At 36.0% G+C, this 21799-nt stretch overlaps 1 protein-coding gene across 2 annotated transcripts in view; it reads left to right on the top strand.

Moving 5' to 3' along the window:
• LOC109163129 (DNA polymerase epsilon subunit B) overlaps nucleotides 1-18912 on the top strand; it is a 63121-nt gene extending 44209 nt beyond the window's left edge. The window contains exons 2-15 of one of the 2 annotated variants that reach the window (XR_002051201.1): nucleotides 12613-12829; nucleotides 12937-13117; nucleotides 13595-13748; nucleotides 13853-13984; nucleotides 14613-14690; nucleotides 15382-15486; nucleotides 15604-15684; nucleotides 15787-15917; nucleotides 16007-16101; nucleotides 16186-16285; nucleotides 16574-16688; nucleotides 16794-16904; nucleotides 18504-18725; nucleotides 18763-18912. Coding sequence is in view for 1 of the 2 variants with exons in the window: in XM_019311866.1 (XP_019167411.1) it covers nucleotides 12661-12829; nucleotides 12937-13117; nucleotides 13595-13748; nucleotides 13853-13984; nucleotides 14613-14690; nucleotides 15382-15486; nucleotides 15604-15684; nucleotides 15787-15917; nucleotides 16007-16101; nucleotides 16186-16285; nucleotides 16574-16688; nucleotides 16794-16904; nucleotides 18504-18665 (1614 nt within the window). In the remaining variant the exon portion in view is untranslated. Of the gene's footprint in view, nucleotides 1-12612; nucleotides 12830-12936; nucleotides 13118-13594; nucleotides 13749-13852; nucleotides 13985-14612; nucleotides 14691-15381; nucleotides 15487-15603; nucleotides 15685-15786; nucleotides 15918-16006; nucleotides 16102-16185; nucleotides 16286-16573; nucleotides 16689-16793; nucleotides 16905-18503 lie in introns of both variants that reach the window. The other variant, XM_019311866.1, reaches the window with a different exon arrangement.
• Nucleotides 18913-21799: the final 2887 nt, after the last annotated feature.

Below are 21799 nucleotides of genomic sequence, written 5' to 3'. Positions count from 1 at the left end.
CCAACTTCAGCTCTTACTATATATAGCTTTGGAACTTCATCTCCAACTTCAGCTCTTACTATATATAGCTTGATGAGACTTCATCTCTTTGACTTTGACTTGTAAACTGCATCTCTTTGACTTTTGCAAAACTTTATCTCCAATCTCTATTATTTAATTGATGCCTTTTGAAACCTCTGCTCCAACTTAGTCTCGAAACCTCTTTTGAAACCTCAGAGCTCCAACCGCTGCTATTATTTACTTGAATTAATTTCAAAACCTCTTTTTAAACCTCAGCTCCTACTTTATCTCTTGGAACTGATTTAAGGTTTCTTTATAAAATTGTAGAGAGTGAGTTTCGAACCTGAGACCTTGCGGTTTATACATCAAGCTTTCATCCATCTCGGCTGTACGGATTATTAGTCATTATAGCATTCCTCTTGATGTACTTCTTTCTTTCCATAGATGCTTGATCTTCAAGATAACTTCATGAATTCTGGTTTGCTTCTCGTTTCTTTGTATGAGATTCATCAGTATGACTTCTTCTTTGAGTTGGGCGTGTGGGCTTATTTTAGTATACATATCATACGCATACATCTTCTTCTTCGTATTTTTCCCTTTCTTCAATTTGTTAATTTTCCTTTCATGGTCTATGACACGCCTAGACTTAACAAATAAAATTGGGGATTCTAAAATACAATTTGGCATATCAAAATCTATTACAATATATTCCTAACAGTTTGTGCCGACTAGGTTCAGGGGTTTTTTGTTGACCTCATCCCGACTAGGTTCATGGTATTTAAAACTATTGGTTTTAGTTCGGTTATTTAATGTTCATTGTGTTTTGGGGAGTGATGAATTTTTTTAGGGGGTTTGTTAATGTATATTTGTGACATTTTGTAAGCTGTTTTTGGTCATTATGGTCGTTTGCATTCTATGTTGTATGTGTGCAGTTTATTTTCCCGATTCTACAAAGTGGTCACTACTATGTTATTATTGTGAACATGGTCTGGAAACAAATTGACATAATTTACAATTCCTCGGTTGCTATGACTAATGAGGATAAGTACGGTGCGACACCTCAGGAGTTGGTATGTGTTTTGTTATCATTTGTTTTTTTTTTCACGGCGCACTGTATCTTACCATGGCTGCTTGGTAGTCTATCCTGTTGGACAGTATGGCACACACATATCTTCCTGGGTGCACACTTGTCTTTCCTCGATTGGTGGTTTCTCTGGATTATTTAGTTGACCTTGTTTCGTTGTACTCTTTGTCTTTTGACATAAAGATTTGTTGTCTGTGTTCATTGATGATGAGGTTGATGAGCGATATGGGACTGTTGTACGAAGGGTTACCCCGAGAAAGATGCAGATGCGCTGGCGTGATGCACGTAACAAAGTGGATTGTGGTGTCTATGCAATGCGCCATATGGAGTCCTTTCTGGGCCAATCTGTGCAGTGCATGGGATTGTGGTCTACAGAAGGGTGATACTAGGGGTATTGATTTGTTGAAGAGGTCTTATATGCGTAAGATTTTGACGTCTGAGATTAACGCTCACCATTCCAAGAACATTTGTAGTGTAGTCGGATACCATGATGCCATCGGACAAAGATAGATTTGTGTTTTTGTTTCTTAGCTAGTTGGTTAGTAGATTAATTTAGTTCACTTGGTTACGTTTGGTGAATATGTTTTTTGTTAGCATATCCTAGATAAATTTATACTTTTTTTCTGGGGTTACTTTTCCTTTATGAGTGGTGTTTAATTCTGGCAGTACCATCGGCCACAATGGCACATAGAGTCCAACGTGCATGCACATCAGGGCATGTCTACAATTACGCAACACATAATGGCACACAGTTTATTATCCCAGTGTGCACGAACCAGAATGAACCCTTCATGCTAGTTCATTAGTCGAACACTTCATGCTCGTACAGTCGTTGGCGGCAATTTTAGAAATGGGGTCCCCCAGCTGGGTGGTTTCCTTTTGGGTTGATCTGTTAGTTCTACTTTATGTACTAGCACACGAAGTATAACCCATGTGCATTCCAACTTTAGTGTTTTGTTTCACTACGACAAAACTGTTTTGTGTTGGGAAAATGGTGACTTCTACTTCCCCTTTAGAGACAAGTGATGGTTGCCTGAAATACCTGTAGAGCTTAAAGCATGAGTTTCTCAGTGCATTTTATCAACTTATTTCTAGAGATCAACTTAGGTTCTGCGCTTACTTGGCATTCTGGCACACGGAGTTTAACCCATGTGCACACAAACTTGAGTTTTTCCTTTACAAACATTTTGGCACAGCCAACTCAATCTCCAGGGGTTTGAGTCCCAGTGATTTACACCAACACGTAAGTGTCTTTGTAAAATGTAGTTGGTTGTCAAGTATTATTACGCAAACGCAATACTAATTAGTGAGTAAAAACTTGTAGTCCTGGATCGCAGGCAGGCATATAGTACTGATCTCAGGTGCACACAGCCTTCCCTATTCCAAATATAAACATGCCATCTCAAACAGATAGAATTTCCTGAATTCACGCCAGCACTTATTTGACTATGTAAAATCAAGTTGTTAGATAATTATTCGTACACAAATACGGTAATAAAGAATGTGTAAAAAACAGTAGTACAATATCTCTGTCAGGAACACGTTGTTGGTTGCAGGTGCACAGTTCGACCGCCCGGGGTCATTCGACTATTCTCGTTTTTTCTGCTTGTGGTTTTTGGTCGTCGGTCGGAGTAAGCAGTTGCGACTATCATGGTGTTCGTATTTGAGCCAGGAGAGATATTCATCACACAGCCTGTAGAGCCGACTTCAGTTGTAGAGCATTGTAAACTTATTAGTCCAATATGTGGTTAACCAACATGGCTCTAAGGTTATAGCCATTGTTCACGCCCACTTTGTGGCGTAAACCTGTTTGGCACATTTGTTATCACATAGGTGCACACACGCATTACGACATAGGTGCACACACGCATTACCACGTAGGTGCACACACACTCTTCACGTCTGCGAAAAGTTGGGTTCGTAAAAGGCCACAGAACTACACCCTTCTTGGGTTATCGGTGTGTGCTCTTGATTTGGGGAGCGTGTGCACTTCTGCATACACATGGTTTACGAATGTGCACTCTCATTTACATGCGTGTGCACACATCGAAAGATACCCGCGCCTGTGTTTCGCAGACCTATTTGACAGGTACATCAGCACACAGGTGCACACACGCAAAGATGCCCAGTTCTGTCTATGCACTTTAGTGTTGTAGGGGGTGCTGTTGCCCCACAATTACATTGTGTGTCGCATGTAGATGTGAACATACCCGGTTCCGCATGCGTTTGTAAGCAGCAGTATGGGATTTAATGATCTTTCTAATAGCATGCCAAAACCCAACATCCCAAATTTTTTTGAATCTAAAATTCAATAACGAACACAGTCAGGTATTGGTTGAAAGGACTTACTTTCGTGGGTTCCTGTTGCCGCCATTCTCTCCGGCGAATTCCTCTTTCGTTTTCCAGATGCACACGATCTTTCGTAATTCACAGGTAGACTGGTCGGAAGGAATCCTGGAGCAGAGGTTGCATTCGGAGAATTGGAGTCCAAGTGGACTTCTTGTTAACTTCTTCTCCTAAATTCTTGGAATCAAATCTAATATATTATTAATTAATAATTGATGGATGTCTGTAATTACCCTAATATCCTTTTAAATTATTTATGTTAATGATCTCCTTGTTAGCGATTGCTTAATCTAAACCATTAATTGTATTAGATTCAAAGGCTGGAATGAGTTCTTATGTTCTTACCTATTGAATGGTTCCTACTTGATGGCTCCCTATATAGGGTTGCATTCACATGAAAACCCTCTTAATATACAAACCTGTGGACAAATATGGGCCATAAGATTAGATTAGATTAATAGATTAGATTTAATGAGAAAAACGCATGCCTGGAACGTAAATAATAATAATAAGGGCATTTAAGAGAATTGCATGGTAGCCTAAATATGGTGAAACTGTGATTCTGATGTAATTACAATAGGATTATATAAAATCAATACAGACGTAATCCCCCAATCCCACATTCTAATCCCTACGGCAAGCAGTTAGACACGATTACGCAACCGCGCACACAATCAGACACTCTGATGCACACACCCCAAATCCTAATCCAACTGAAATAACTCACATACAGATTAGGGCAGTGAATGAACGACCAAATGGAACAATTTTTTTTTTATCTTATTTAGAATGATTGTTTTGGAATGCCCATGCACATCATTTAAAATGTAACACAAATTTAATCTTTATTTTTTAATGGTCAACAAGGGAAGAACAACGTGAACACGATGCACAAGAGTGTGTTATGGAAATAGGTGATGATGGAGCGAAATACTGGTAACATGCAACACAAAATGAGAAGACCCCATACAAAGGACCCGTACTTGAATATTTATATTTATCAGATTTATTATTACTAGCACTTGATTTTTACAAAAATAGTTGCGTGGAGTAACATACGCACACATGAAGATATATGTGCGCACACATGTTGGAGGATTAAACCCATATTGCCCAGACAAGCACACTGTAACATATTGCGGTGCACACAGTGGCGAAAATATATCCTAATCGAGGGACGTGGACGTCTGGCCGAAAATCATGAAAATAAGAATCGCTACGCACACAGGAAATTATAAACATTGCACACACCTCACACGCATATCATACGCAGCCTCAGACACCAAAAAAAGAACGACAAATTCGTAATCAATTAATGTGTGCACGTTATTCGGAATTTGTGTTAAACACAGATTAGTGTGGTTTTGAATAAACCATTTGCTATTAAAACAATGGGCATACATCTAAAAAATATTATAACTATTTTAAAAACTACCATACGCCCATACACATTTTCAGTTAACTGCAAACACACACCCTCTAAAATATATTTAGTACATGTTTTTGAAAAAAAAATTGAAGGAACAAAAGAACACAAATAGGAGCTAAAAAAATTACACGAAATCGGGCATCAAAACTGTTGTGCACATTTACAGACAAATGCTAGCACACACCCTATCAAAAATAATAAGAACTATATTAAAATCTGTCGTGCACTTGTTTAGTTAACTGCGAGCACACACCCGGTAAAATATAATTACAACATGTTTTTAAACAAAAAATGAAGGAACCATGGAACAAAATCATGAGCTAAAAAGAAAATATATGAAACCGGGAATTAAAACTGACGTGCACCTTTACAGACAAATGTAAGCACACACCCTATCAAATATAGTAAGTAATTGTTTTTAAATCTGTCGTGCACATGTTTAGCTAATTGCGAGCACACACCCTCTAAAATATATTTACAACATGGTGCCGAACAAACAGTGAAGGAACCAAAAAACAAACACAGTTGCTAAAACAATTACACGAAACCGGACTTCAAAGTGCCCTGCACATTTACAGACAAAAGCTAGCACACACCCTCTCAAAAATATTAGAAGTAACTAATTTTAAAACTGTTGTGCACATGTTAACTGCGAGCACACTCCTCTTCGGACATCGAATCATCATCAGGGGCATTCCACAGCGGGTCTTGTTCTAACCTTGCCAAGAAGGCCAACTATGGCGAAACGAAGTCGTCATCACTCACACAACTTGGTGCCCCACCTAGAACACACCGCGACACCTTGGACTTCTTACCTGAAAAAAAAAACAACAATACAATCCACAATTGGAAAACCAAACAAAACCAGGCAGAACAACTACAACTACAAAAACACCAAATCTACCTCTTATTTTGCTTAATTCCACAATTGGAAAACAATTCAACACCCAAAGCATTCCCATTTTCATATTTTGCAAGGCGATTGTGAAAGACAACATAAATTGATTGCAGTATCTTGACAACATAAACTTAGAAATAATATAGCAGTATCTTAGAATAAAAAATAGTAAAAAATTGATTAAAAGTACAACACAGACTGATTTACTATATTCAAAACAACATAAACCAATTTAATAATGAACCAAAAATTAAAAGAGAAGCCAAAAACAACCAAATTCATCACCACCACCAACCCGCCAACCCCAGCGACACGGCAAAATGCATATTATTTATTAAAAAAAAACGGCAGAATTGGAAACAAAAACGAACACAGAAACCATTCCCATCTCCAGATTTTGCAAAATGATAATCAAAAACTACAAAAATTGAACTCTTAACTTCCAAACAATCTAGCATTATATAGGCATCAAAATTAGAAACAAATCAAACTAACTAACATTATGTAGGCATAATATTCAAAATAAGAAAGAAACTGAACCATCCAAACACATGCCAAAAAATGCCCAAAAATCGAAAACCCTAGCTCCAAAATATCGCATAAATTCGACAACAAACCCCTTGACCACCCCACAAAACACACAAGATGCGTAAAAGCAATGAAACCCCCCACCCCCCCCCCCCCAAAAAAAAAAAACAAAAAATGAAGCAGAAGCAAAGACCCACCAACAATAAACCAAAAAAAAAAAGAAAAAAGACAAAAACCGCGAAAAAACATACCTCGGCCGACACCTCCCACCGGTGATCCCCGCCTCTTCGATGTGCAGCCGACCATTGCTACGTGGTAATGAAAAGCGAGGGATGAATCCGCAAAAATGATGCGAAGCTCGGAAGTGTACGGCCAAACGCACGGACAGACAGCGAGAAGCGGAAGGAAGAGGCTGCAGAAGTGTGATGCGCGTGCGAGATGAGGAGATGTGGTCTAAGTTGACTAGGTCTTACACATAGTAAAATACCAGAAATAACCCCTTATAAGCAAAAACACACCACTTAACGTAAAAAAAACCCTACCGCACGCGCTAAAACTTAGACCACATCTGGACCATCCAATCTCAACATCCAATGGCCCCATATTGTCCATAGGTTTGTATCTTAAGATGTGTTTTTACCTGAATCTCTCTCTCTCTCTCTCTCTCTCTTTATATATATATATATATATATATATATATATATATTGGCAAGAATAAAAAAAAATAAACTCCCAATTCATAATCCACTAGCTAGTTAAAAGACAAAATCATAATACATAGTAGCTATAAGAGTTTTTACCCATTTTGGTTCCTTGACTATGTCTCATTCTCAATTTTACATTTCGACTTTCAATTGCACCCAATGTGGTCCCTTGACTTTTAAAAATTACCCCAAATTAGTCCTCCGTTAGGTTTTACGTTAATTGGGTGTTAAGATCGGGGGTATTTCTGTCCATTCATGACAATTATTAGTTAGGTTTGCCATCAAAGCTTCGTCCCAGTCAACTCGTTATCTCCTTCCTGCGACGGTGAACCTGGAGATGAGAAAGCATCTTGATCTCCATCCAGAACTCGTTCTCCCCTTGCCTCGACTCCTCCTTGTTCAATCGTTTCACTACGACAAAACTGTTTTGTGTTGGGAAAATGGTGACTTCTACTTCCCCTTTAGAGACAAGTGATGGTTGCCTGAAATACCTGTAGAGCTTAAAGCATGAGTTTCTCAGTGCATTTTATCAATGTTATGAACATAGAGATCACAGAAAGTGATCGATGATGAAGTTCCATATCTATACCCGTGTTTGGAAAGAACTTTTGCGCCTAATTCATAAACCTGTAAAATCAATCAATATTCAATCCCAATAATCCCTGCTTCTTCTCATACCCTTCTTCTGGGAAAGAGCATTCTTGGTGTCAAGGAATTTATACGCTCCCCAGAGCTCTTTGAGTTGTGGAGAATAATGAAAGGTAAGGAAAGAAAGAGGGGTCAATTGTCGGGCTATAGTCATAACTCTAGTGCAATGCAGTCTTAGGAAAGTTAACAAAGCTAAAATTTTGCAATCCCATGGAAGAAACAGTAATGGCGAAGACGGGGCAAGTGAACTCTTACAACTTTGCAATTCTTTTCACTTGCTCTTCTGATGGAGGTGGTGGGACATACGAAGCAGCATCGATGATGGCCTGCAATTGTACACTCCATTACAACTAACTTTGTGGTGGTTATAGAAGCAATTCTAGCGTCTAACACATGATCTGTGATCATTAAGAATGTTTTTTTTTTTTTTTGCCATTTAATTTCGGACCAGATGGTAAATCTAATTTAGAACCGTACAAGAGAAAAATACAACGCAGAAGAGTGCATTCGCATATACAGGTCGGGTTTCCATGTTAGGCCTTATAGCCATTGAAACATATTGTTTGCTCGGGCGACCATCCAATATTATTGCCGGCACATGCAATATGTACTCCGTGAAGATCATATTTTGGAGCCGCTTGCCCTTTCAAAAACATCAAAATATCTCTCATCTGTTGTATTCGCTATGTCCACAGAGAGAACTCATTCATTGACGGCATCAATTTCAGGATCAAACTCGCAAAAATAGAGTCTGAATAGATATGAAAACTCAGAATCCACGGGAAATGTCCAGTTGACAACTTGAAGATGGCTACTCCGTTAACACCACGGTGAGGTCACTGACCAGAGATCTGAGCTATCTCACGAGTTTGCCTGGAGCATCATCGGAGAGCTGAGACTGCGCATTTTCGAGGCCGATCTCGGCCGGCCGAAGAGTTTCCAGACCTCGGTGGAGGAATGCGTTGGAGTGCTTCACGTTGTGCATCCAATGGACTTCGGGGAGGGGTCGTAGGTGATCTGGACATCCAAATAGCAGTTGAAATAGGTGCAAGGAGGTGAATGGACGGAAATACCCTCAATCTTAACCCCCAGTTAACGTAAAATCTAACGGAGGACCAATTTGGGGTAATTTTTAAAAGTCAAGGGACCACATTGGGTGCAATTAAAAGTCGGAATGTAAAATTGAGAATGAGTCATAGTCAAGGGACCAAAATGGGTAAAAACTCTAGCTATAAACACCAGTTAGTTAACAATAAAAAAACAAAAATAAAAATAAAGAGAGAAAAAAAAAAAAGTGACTCAATCAATCTTCATTTGCATTCATGGTCCCATTGAGTTTCACTCTGTGCAAACTACATAAAAGAAGAAAACATTGTCAATTAATCATATACTGCTAAGAGCCATTTACATGAATTATTTAAATCTGCATTATGTTTAATTTATTTACTTGACATTCCAACAAAGATTTTCTGAGACAAGTCTGTCACTCTTGCACTTCCACTTCCACTTCCTCTCCCTCTCCCTCTCACAACAGTCGATGGTCTTCCTCTTCCTCTAACAGCAGAAGAACCAGCAGATTCTGCTTGTTGGGTTGACAATGTAGGACAAAATCGTTTGTTATGTCCATTTCTCTTGCATAATTGACATGTCATAATTCTTCATTTTCTAGACAATTTTCTAACATCTTCACTCATTTTTTGCTTCTTTTTTTTTTTTTTTTCATTTTCTTCAAGCTTTTTTTTTTTTTTTTTTTTTTTTTTCTTTGGCCTACCAGTCATCTTCCTTGGAACAGGGGCAAGTATTTCATCACCTTTAGTCCTTGGCCAAAAGATTTCCCCATTCAATGGCTAGTAAAACTTAGAATAAAACACTATATTCCAATTTTGTATTAATTAATTAATAAACTAATGGTTTAATAGCTAATTTCATATAATCGTATATGAATGCAGAACTATAAACACTTTTAATTTATGTATTCTTTTCCACTTTTCTAAAACTATGTTCTTATCTTTTCAAATCAAAGAAGCTTAGTAGGACCTATTGTATCAAAAGCATACACATTTATTTGTATTCACAGCAACAGTACATCAACATATATATATATATATATATATATATATATATATATATATAAAATTCACAGAAAAGAGAAAATTTTATACATCATATATATTATGCGCAGCAACAGTACATCAACACACACACACACACACACACACACACACACACACAAATTCACACAAAGATATAAAAATATTATATAACAGAAAAGTATAGAAACATACATGTTAACCCAGCTAGCGCAGGTTTCGTCACTTTCAACCTGCCGTCACCTTCAACCTTCCGTCGCCTTCCGCCTAGAAACATACCCACTAAATCAACTTAACATGGATTTTCATCGCCTGGGTCATCCTCGTTTGAATGCTACGTCTTTTGTAGAGCGTGGTTTCATATACGATTTGGGGGGAATTAGGGTTGAGCGAAATATATAATTGTGGTCTCTTATTTTTTTTTTTAATATGTAAATGCTTACGTGGACGACATTAGGTTCAAAAAATGCCACATCAGTGGAAAACCGGCACCATATCAACACGAAGACAGATAAACCTGCTAAAAGTTCTAGATGGATTTTTCTTTTTGGTTTGTGACTTGATATATATGATATGAAAGTTCATAGTGCGGGATGAATAATCGAATATGGTTCATGGTGCTAGATGACACTTTAGCCTAATATTTTTAAAAGTTTAATTTGTTATAAATATTTTATATTGATGGCCATTAAACCATGAGACCCTTAATTTGCCTTTCACGTAATCCCTTATTTATGTTGAAGAGTCACTTCTCCCAAAATGTTGAATCCCCAACCCCAAGGGCCCCATAATTCTCACATTGCCGCTGTCGAGGTTCAAACCTTGGTCTCTTCTCCCAAATATCTCCCAAATACTGCCCACTAAACCATTGAGCTAAGCCCATGCGAGTAGGTTGTATGGATCACTATATATATGGTTGAAAGCTTAATAAAATGAGATGGTTGTTGTGCCCTACATTTGGTGTTCTTCTTCTTCTTCTTCTTCTTCTTCTTCTTCTTCTTCTTCTTCTTCTTCTTCTTCTTTCTCCCTTTACTTCGTTATACATACATGCATATACATACATATGAACCTCCGGGCAATTACCGTGCAATCATCACGCGAGAACTAACGAGTTGATATGCCGAATAACGACATAATTATGTTATTATTATGTTGATTTTAAAGTTTATTGTTACTTGTATTATTATTTGAATTTTAATTTGAAATAACTAATTTAATTACATAGTTAACGTATTTAAATACAATTTTAAATAAAATAACAGGCAATATTTGTCGAAAATCTCCACCAAAAAGTTATTCATTTGAAAAAAAAAAAAAGATTATTTATGTAAGAACTATGTTTATTTTATATCTAATTTCTCCTTTGGCGAGTTTCATCCTTGAATTATAATGGTAGTGACAACCCAGTCCCTGAATTATATCCATTTTTAATCCCTCAGTTATGAAGCTTCTCCTTGGTGTACCCCGAAATATCACAAAACTTGAAAGCCTCATAGAAGTCACCCTTGTTGAATGCTTCAAATATAATGCCAACTTCTTATCATTTCCAAAGTACCCGTTCAAGAAGGTGTTGTTGAATTTCATTATCATCATGTGCGCTAGATGGTCCTTATTCTTCTGCCAGCTTCTTTCCCTTAGGGCATCCTCAATAGTGGTAGGATTTTGAGGAGATTTTACAGGTGTGATTAGAAAAGAGAAATAGATAAAAAGAAAAAAAAAATAATAGAAAAAAAAAATCAAAAACTGAAAAAACCATAAAAAACCCCCCAAAACCCCCTAAAATCCCCACAATTTTGACAAAATTTCTTAAATAACCTAACAACCCCAACGCTCTCTCTCATCTCTCCTCTAATACATCAACTTTTTTCTTATAATATGTGCAAAAATCTCCCTAATGGGGATGCCCTTAGAGCATACACTATAGTGGATAACTCGGAACACGCGCTTGACCCATTACCTTTTCATATATATATTTTTTAGAAAAATCAGTTTTGTTTATTGTTTATTGTTTTTGTTTTTTTTTTTTTTCTTTTTTCTCTTCCATCCTACATTCTATTTCCTAATCACTCTTACAATAACCCCTTAATAACCCCAACTGATATTGATGCCCTTATAGATTTTTATTTCCTTGGCCAAAAGAAAATATTCAATTGATGAGAAGTTAAGATTTGTGCATACATGTCATCACTCAAGATGATGTAAATAACTTCCTCTAATGCGAGCACTTAGGTGGATGGACTAGGCTTGCTTAGTAGATCTGCTTGCGTTTCAATTCCATCCGAGTTTCCTTTTTTTTTTTTTTGGTGACAATTTTAAATTTAGTCTCAAATTATTGTTTTTGTTCTTTAACATTTCAGATTATTATTTTTAGGTAATTTTAGTCATTCTCATGACTTTTCATGTTTTTAGTAAGGATATTTTTGTCTTTTAATATTTTTCTTTTGTTATTTTTCAGTTTTAACTGGTTTAATTGGTTTAGAACTTTAGGTAACCTCTAATTTTTATAGTAATCATGTTTTTCAACCGGGTTTTAGTAAAGTCTTAAATCAATTAAATCCGATGAAACTAGAAAAATAACAAAAGAAATATATAAAGAGATAAAAATGTCCTTACTAAAATTATAAAACAAATGATAGCCTAAAACTAAATTTTCATAATTTACATACACAATTTATATACTAATAAATGTTTACCATTCAAATTGTGAGTTGTGAACATTCAATAGGTAAAACCTACCACCTTTAACAAGTTGGACCCGGTTCCATGTATAACTGTCCTATGTTCGTATATATGAAAAAAATAGGTTCATTTTCCCGCTATTTCCCCGAAACTAGACCTAGAAGAAGTGCCGTCTCCCGCGCAATTCACATTCGCAGAGATTGCAGATCCGCAGCGTCACAGCAGAGAGAGAGAGAGAGAGAGAGAGAGAGAAGATGAATGGAGGAGCAACAAGGAATAAAGTACAGAGGAAATTCAAGATGAGGGGCTACACTCTCAAAGTGGATGCCCTATCGGAGGTCCTCTCCTTCCTCGACCGATTCCCTTCCGACGCCCACGACGAAGCCCTCGACCTCCTCCTCGACGAGCTCCAGTACCTATCACGTTCGTTCTTCAAAATATTCCCTTTTTTAATTTTATTCACTTTTGCATAAATTATTTTAGTTACCCTATCAACTTAAATTGAGCGCCTTTTGATTTGAGTGCTTCAGTGAAATCGGCGATTCTTGACAAACAGCCGGTGCACAAAGTTGTGACCCTATTATTGGAAGCAGAAGCCGCCGACGAGGAAAATCCTAACAGCGCCGGCTCTTCGGCCTCTGAGCTTCGAGTCATCGATGCCTTTGTTGTCCCAAAATTGAGATACGATCCAGTCAAGAAGATCTTTTACGAGTAAGAAAACTAATGATTCTTATTTTACTTCTGAGAGCTCGATGTAGGATTTGACTCCTTTTCAGCATCTTTATTTTTAGTTTATCTGCACCTGAACAAAAATTGTCTTAATGCCCCCCCCCCCCCCCCCCCCCCATGAATCCCAAATTTGAGTTTTTTAATTAGTGAAGTACTTCACATATTGCTCCTTAAAGTGTATAAATAGTGCAGTTTTAATTCTCATGTTTCTTCCTATTTAAACAGGGGTAGAAGCTATTGGTAAGAGTACATTAATGCAATTGCATTTTTTAATGATCAACTTTTGGGTTTTAATATGTGAAGTACTTCAAATTTTTATGTTTTCATTTTCAAATAGTTCCTGGTACTCAATTGACTGGTTTTCATTCCTTTCTTTCTTATCTAGAAATTTTAACTAAAGCATTCTTGATTACTCTGTGATTATAATTTTTTGGCATGGGCATTCTTTGATGTCTGTAGGCATGTAGGGAAGCTTCCAATTCATGGTGATGCCTCTGCAAAAGCTACCCTATATAAAGATAGGTTCCTGTTGTTATTCCAACGGCTTTCCCGCGATCCTAGGTTTTCCAAGCCTGCTTTTGGGAGCACTGTGTCTGAGTATGGCAGCTGTGAGGTAAGTAGTAATCAACTTCCCACTGGTTGGTAGATAGCAAATATGCTAAATGTAGATTCAACTTGTGATAAATTGTACTTACAGTAATGCATTGTTCTTGGTAGATATCTCCAATCCAATCACTGGTTGGGCAGACTGGGAGAAGATGGGTAATGGGGGTAATATCTCAATTGGAAGATGGTCATTTCTACTTGGAAGACCTTTCTGCAGCTGTTGAAGTTAACTTATCTGATTCAATATCCTTTTTGTTTGTTTGCTTGTTTGGTATTTTTAATATATATATATATTTTTTGGTATTGAAGCTTATCTTTTATTATATATAGTTTTCACAAACACTAGTTTCTTTGTTGAAAGGAAAATTGTCCTCCACATAAGTAGTTGTAAATCATTTGTCTTCATTTTGTCATTGTTGAAGATAAGAAATGATTGCAAGAAGTTCCTTCTGGGCCATCACATGCACTACAATGCTATCCATTTCATAATTTCTTTATGACTTGTCTTTTAAAAATTAGTTGCATGCATCCATCCATCTGATTTATTTACCCTGTATTGATGTTAAACATTTGTAGTCCTAGAATTTGTCTAGGATGTATTCATATTGTGGTCCTGCCATTGCTTCACCTGATAATAGATTCCTTTTAATTTATCCATCTGAAGATACTATCTGAATAGTCAACATTATAGGTAGAGAGATGAAACATTTGGGTAAACCTATATTGAATGTGCACTTCATGATCCATTCATTCCTAAGTTCTAACTTGCAGTATTGTCACTATTCATCCCTTCATCCTCTTCTACTTGAGATAAATGTTCTAGTGTTTTTACTGTTGATACAAAGATGCACATTTCCTTAACAAGATATACAAAATAACAACAGGATTTTTTGTAGAAAATACAGTTGTCTTAGCAGAAGGTGAAATGCAGTTGGATGGTGTTTTTAAGGTCCGCTTTCCTTTCTTGTCTTCTGAAGTTATTAAATTTGCTTTATATATATATTGGATACAATTTGCATTTTTGTGACAATGCATAATTTTTATATTTTATTTTTTTACTTGATCATTTTGTATGTTCAAGATGGTAAGTAATCCTCTTTGCAGACTTAAAAACCTTTAGAGGGTAACATATAGCCATGTTTGAGGCTTTGAGCTTAAAAATTCATTGTACTATGTTCTGGAACCTAAATGAAGAAATAATTAAAATTTTGTTTAATCTGGCTATTTTTAGTTTTTTACTCTTTTAGTTGCAAATGCTTTTGCCATAATATAGTTTTCCCTGTTTTGTGATTTTTGAATATTGTAAAAATCCTTGCAGGATATGCATTATGAAATGAGTGATGACTAATCAATGAGTGTCCAACTGTGGATTGCAACTTTAGCATTTAACCTTTGTCTTTGTAGATGCTCATGATCTCTTAAGTTAGTTTGGGCTCTTATTTTCAATATCTGGAGTCAGATGAAACTACTAAATGAGAAAGTTCCCCATAGTCTGTAGTTGGATTAGTATTCAAACATAATTTAATAGTTAAATATTGTGTCTATTAGATTTAGTTTTTGAGTAAGGCTAAAGACATATATCTTATTGTTTCTTTCTTTTCTTTACTTGATTAGTAATTTGCTTAGAAATATTATGATAGGTCAGAACATGCGGATTTCCTCCTCTAGAAGACAGAGAAAAGTCTACTGCATTTTCTTCAGGGATTGACTTCTTTGGTGGTGGTCTACTTACAAATGAGGAAACTGTATCCTTTGCAGGCTTCAGTGATCGCCAATATTGAAAATACTCTTGAAATTTTCTTTATAAATTATTTGTGCAAATTTCAAATTATTAAACGTTGTTCTGTTAACCATTGCAATAGCTAAGACTGGCAGAGCTGGAAAAAAGAGCTGTGAATGACATGTTTGTCATCCTCTCTGATATCTGGCTGGACAACAAGGAGGTATATGGTTTTCTTGTGTGCTATTTCTGTGAGTTTTGCATTACTTTTTCTTTTGGTCCAAAGATTATATTCTAATTCACTATTATCTTTACCTTAGAGAAGACTATGAGAAATCTGGAGATTGTCCTCAGTGGTTTTGAGAAAGAAGAAGTAGTTCCTTCATTATTTGTTTTCATGGGAAATTTCTGCTCTCATCCTTGCAATCTATCCTTCAAGTCTTTCTCAAGTCTCAGGTAAGTGCTCAGCAAAGTTTCTTCTGTTCTTTCAATTAATGCAGCTACTTGAGCTAACAACAAAAGTAACAAAGCTACCAAATGTCTAGGTCACAGTTTGGAAAACTAGGGGAGCTTATTGCATCCCACCAACGACTGAAAGAGCACAGTCGGTTCCTTTTCATTCCTGGTCCTGATGATGTAGGTCTGTTGAATAAATTATAACAGGTTTGTTTCAAATTTATTTGACAAGCATTATGCAGCTGTTAATAAATATCTTCATTTTCAGGTCCTTCAACAGTTTTGCCTAGATGTTGTTTGCCAAAATACATTACGGAAGAGCTTCAAAAGCATATTCCAACTGCCATATTCTCCAGCAATCCATGCAGGTATACTTTATTTGATAAATTGTGTGTAGTGGAGGATCTAATCTGTCGGCAGTCATTCCAACTATTTCCACATTATTTTTAATTCAACATTGACCAAATGTCAAACGAGGTATTTTATTTCAAGTCTGTACTGCTAATAAAGGAAAACAAAACAATAATAATAATAATAATTACTATGTTGACAGATGTGCCTGAGATTATTGCTATTACTTCATTAGTATTAAAATGTATATGTTTTATGATCATGTTGCATTTTTTTTTAACACTTTGTGCTTATATTGAAACCAGAGTCAAGTTTTATACACAAGAAATAGTATTTTTCCGGCAGGACCTGCTTTATAGAATGAGGAGGTCATGCCTAATGGCACCCTCTACAGAAGAGACTAGTGATCCATTTGAGCATGTAAGTATTCTTTTATTACCACCCTCAATCATATGCAGAGGATATCTTGAATCATAGATTGTTGGAATCCAAGATGTGATGGCTTTCTTTTTTCTTCTTCTGCAGCTTGTTGCTACTATCACTCATCAAAGCCATCTCTGCCCCCTTCCTCTCAGTGTGCAACCCATAATATGGAATTATGACCACAGCCTCCACCTTTATCCGACTCCACACACGGTACTTCTTATTTATATTTGAAATGATTATAAAAGACATCCCTTTTAGGTTTCTTTAATATTTAGTTCCTTTTCTTATATGAGAGTAGTGTGAAATTTGTAGTTGCATGGGTCAAACAAGAGTGATAAAGAACTTATATCAAACACAAAAGTCAAAGACCTTATAGTTTAGTCACTTTAGTGACGTCAATCTATGACTCTTGGTAGGATCTTACAAGTTCAATTCCCAACTCGAATTAAATTAAATAAAGAGCAAATTTCACTTTTACTCCTTGACTATTGTGGCATTGCCACATCTAGTCCTATTCTTTTAATTTTGCCATATTACATCCTAACTTTATTTGATTGCCACCATTAGTCCTCCATTAAAAATTCTGTTAATTTACCGTTAGAATAGACAAATAACAAAGGAAAAATCCTTACACATATCGTAACTCATATTTTGAACACATTAGAATTAACAAATAACAAAGGAAAAATTCCTGATGCATTATTATGTTAATACAATCCATTCAATTCACAATTTAACACAAACATACACAGAGTAACAAGTTTTGATCGAAGAACACCACAAATTCATTAACTCACTGGAAATTATGTGTCATTAGGTAAAATGAGAGAGGATTCTTGATCTTGAATGTGCATTGGAAGTATTAACATAATAATGCGCCAAGATTTTCTCCTTAAGGATTTTTCCTTTGTTATTTGTCTATTCTAACGGTAAATTAATAGAATTTTTAACGGAGGATTAATGGTGGCAATCAAATGAAAGTCAGGGAGGTAATATGGCAAAATTAAAAGAATAGGATTAAATGTGACAATGCCACAATAGTCGAGTACTAAAAGTGGAATTTGCTCATTAAATAAATAACAAAATATTGTTCAATTTGAGCCCTAGACAGTTTCTGGCCGTCATGCTATTTATCATAGACTAAAATATACGAGAGTAGAAATAACATGAATAGATGTATAGAAAGAATGACAACCACAAAAATATCTCCTTCACCACCCCCACCCCCCCACCCCCCCACCCCCCCCAGTATTAGGCTACTTGCCTACTTTTGGCCAAATTTGGAATCCTTGCACATCTCGACTCTATGCAATTAGGAATATTTTTGCTTGTCTTAGGCATGTAGAAGACCTAAAGCTATCTCATTGAAATTCCCATTAAATAAATGAATGTGCATAATGGATTCTGGACATTATGTAAGTGAACTGCTGCTGGGTCTGAATCTTTCTTTGCTACTCCAGCAAGTGCTTCTGTGCAATCGTATCTGCCAATTCTGCTGTCTTGACCAATTTAACTTCGGATTTAGGCGTCAGGATCTGACTGAAGATGTAGTAGCTCTTGATGTTTTCTTTCCAATGTCACTAGAACCATCTTGTTTATACCTTATGCTGAGATATGTTTGAAAAAACACACGAGTCATGAGTTGAGGGCTATAAGTTGTCAATGAGACAACACATTTATTACTTCATATTTATCCTCAACAAAATATACTCTTATTTTTTTGGGTTTCAGTTCTAACTTGTAAGATGGTTGTGTAATGGTATGGAACATTGATTATCATTTGTTATTTGTATTTGGTCCGCAACACAGATAGTTTTGGGTGACAAAAGTGAACAGAAGGCATTCACGTACACTGGCATTACATGCTTCAATCCGGGTTCGTTCTCAAGTGATGGCACTTTTGTGGCATATCGGCCTTGGAATCGTGAAGTAGAACTGTCTGTCAGCTCTGTAAGCATCAGTCCAGTTTAGGAATTAGCCTTTCCTTCAATTTGTGTAAATTATTTTGATTTTGATGGTAGAAAAGATAATATATTTAGAGATCACATCACAAAACAAGCAGTGTAAGCATTGATGATTAACTATAGCTGGATTGTGTGTTGAGTCTGAGATTTCTGGGAGAAGTATAAGCTTAGATGCTTATAGAACACTGATTTCTAGAGTAATCATAATTACAATTATTAAAATTCAAGAGAAATTTATTGCTTTTTCATAAGTATATCTATCACTGGAGTATTCATTGATTATGAATGTTTAGAATGTAAAAATAATCTGTATCATAAATTTTAGTTTGAATTGTACTGTATGCTCCAGTAGGGCAACCTTAACCCTTATATTTGAATGCAAATGCAAATGCAAATGCAAAATTTAGTTTTGTAGTATATGGCTTCATAATGTAATTGTGAGAAAGTTCTTCATCGCTAGTAAAGTTATATCTTTAATTCTGTCCTAATGCCTTGCTTATTATGAAATTCAATCCATTTCATGTGAGTGTGCTCCAAACATGAAAACCTGTTTTCGGGAGAAAACTACAAACTAATCTTAGCCGTCCATCTAGACAAAAAAGTCATTGATCTGAAACAATTTGATAAAATAATGCAGTGAAATTTTTACTTTATTTTTCATCCCTTGGTCAGTTGGTCTTAGTATTACTGTGACAACACCATTTTTTGTCTCCATCAACAAACTTGTTTAAATGTCTCATTCTCCTACTGACATGTTCTATTCAATCAGGTCTCGTTATTGCACAATACACTTTGTAATGCTTTTGCATTAATCCATCCACTATTATTACAATATTTGTTCTTTTTACCATTCGTCCTTTATATTTTATGCGAACTAAATTGATCCACGCATACCCGAATCAATTAGTTGCATCACATATATTGTTTGGCATGTATTCTACTTCACTGTAGTATTTTGATGTAGTATTAACTGAACAATTAAAATATTTTCTTAAGTATATGTTGTAATAATTGTAAACCCAAAGAAAAAATAAGTCACACTACCCTACCTAAATGTTGTTTGACCCAAAAAAAAAAAAAAAGGGAAAAAAAAGATTGATCGTGAAACAAGAAAATCACCATCTTATATGTACCTAAAGTCTCCCTACTTTAACCGACAGTAGGAGAAAAATAGAGTTAATACCCAAAATCGTCCTCGACTATAGTGGTTTTTCTCAATTTCGTCCTAAACGACTTTGGTGACCTAATATCGTCCTAGACTTTTGTGTTTCGCTCAATTTAGTCCCAGACTTTTGTGTTTTTGCTCAATTTAGTCCTTCATTTGTTATTCTGTCCATTTGGTGTTAAATAAATAGACAATTCAGTAATTTTAATATTGGCATATCTTTACTCAAAGACATGTGAACTGCAAAATCGTTTTTTTTTTTTACTAATTACTCCAAGAATTACTCCTAAAACTGCGAATATAAAATTTGATTTGCAGGTCCGGGAGTAATTCTGGGTGTAATTCGTACAAGAAAGAGGAATTTCGCACTTCACAAGTTGAAAGTAAAGAGAGATCAATATTGACATTACTGAATTGTCCCTTTATTTAACACCAATTTGACGGAATAACAAATGGAGGACTAAATTGAGCGAAACACAAAAGTCTGGGACGATATTAGGTCACCAAAGTCGTTTAGGACGAAATTGAAAAAAACCACTATAGTCGAGGACGATTTTGGGTATTAACTCGAGAAAAATATGTTAGAAATCTTTTGGAGCGTGTATCATAACGAAGAATCAGTAAAAAAAATTCCAAAGTTTGAGTTGGTTTAATTCAATCAAATGTCTAAAGCAGTTAACTATCATAGACTTATAGAAGGGTTATCTAAACTTTACACACTATTTTTCACTGTGGTGGTGTTATTTTTTCCGGTTTGGTTCTCAAATGTCATGACAATTGTCCCCTTATGGCGTTGCATATTCAATCAAATTCATTCTTGATGTTGACATATAGAATGATATTTGACACACACACATACACATATATGTGTGCGCGTGCCCGCGTGCACGGCTTCCTCTCCCGTGCGGTCGTGCGGACATATATGTATGTATGTGTATGTATATCATGGTTGAAAAAATCGCTAGGCGCTCATCGGGCGCTCGGGAGAGCCTAGCGCCTAGACGGCGATTTATCGGCGCCTAGGCGTCCGCGTATTTTTTATTTTATTTAAATTTATTTAATTTTTTTAAGACTTGATAATTATAAACTATTTAATACTTTAATAGTAAATACTAAAATATTAAATATAACTTAAAAACATTTAGAGTTTGAACAATTTAAGTTTATTTCACTCGTTTTGAGTCAAATAACTCATTTAAAAAAGAAGGGAACAATAGTTAATCGATCGACTAAGTGACCTAATTGGTGCCTAAGCAGCCTAGGTGATGCCTAGAATGTCTAGTCGGCGCTTAAGGGGCTGCCTAACCAACCAGCTGCTTAAACCACCAATTATGGTGATATTTGTGTTGACCACACATTAGCAAAGTGACCAATCTGATCCGAGGGCCATTTTGAGTTGTGGTTTCATCGATTTGGTACAATAAAGAGCATTTAATTCTTATTTTTAAAAAGATAATGTTGTTATGTCTTGTCAATTGATTTGAATTTATGAATTAATAATTACAGAGTTTTATGTATTTATTATTTTATTACTTATATTTCGGTTTCAATAAAAAAAATTCAATTTAATTCAAATTAAATAGGTGGCATGAGTTTGCAATCCTTATATCATGGACTAGGATTTACAGTGTATTGTGCACTTTGGTGAATATCTATTTTTTTAGATCGTTTGGAAGGGGGTACCCGAGAGCTAATTACAATTACCATTGGTGCCACGCAGGACACCCAGTACATCAGCATCTAAAATGTCTAAAACTTCGATGCATGGAGGCTGCAGTATGTACGTTCCTCTCTCAAGATCACCAGCCTTGCGCGCAAGTAGATCGACTGCTCTATTCTGATCACAGGCTACGCATTCTACCTTCCAATTCTTCGAAAAATTCTACAAGGTGCGAAAAGTTTACTTCCAAAATAAACTCCTTGACCTGGCTTCCTTAGCTGGTTGCTGTCACATCAACTTTTTTTTTTCCCTTGAG

This window comes from Ipomoea nil, unplaced genomic scaffold, assembly GCF_001879475.1.
Source record: "Ipomoea nil cultivar Tokyo-kokei standard unplaced genomic scaffold, Asagao_1.1 scaffold2975, whole genome shotgun sequence".
Lineage (NCBI taxonomy): Eukaryota > Viridiplantae > Streptophyta > Magnoliopsida > Solanales > Convolvulaceae > Ipomoea > Ipomoea nil.
Note: the sequence above shows the minus strand (reverse complement) of the source record. Positions and strands in the feature narration are given on the sequence as shown.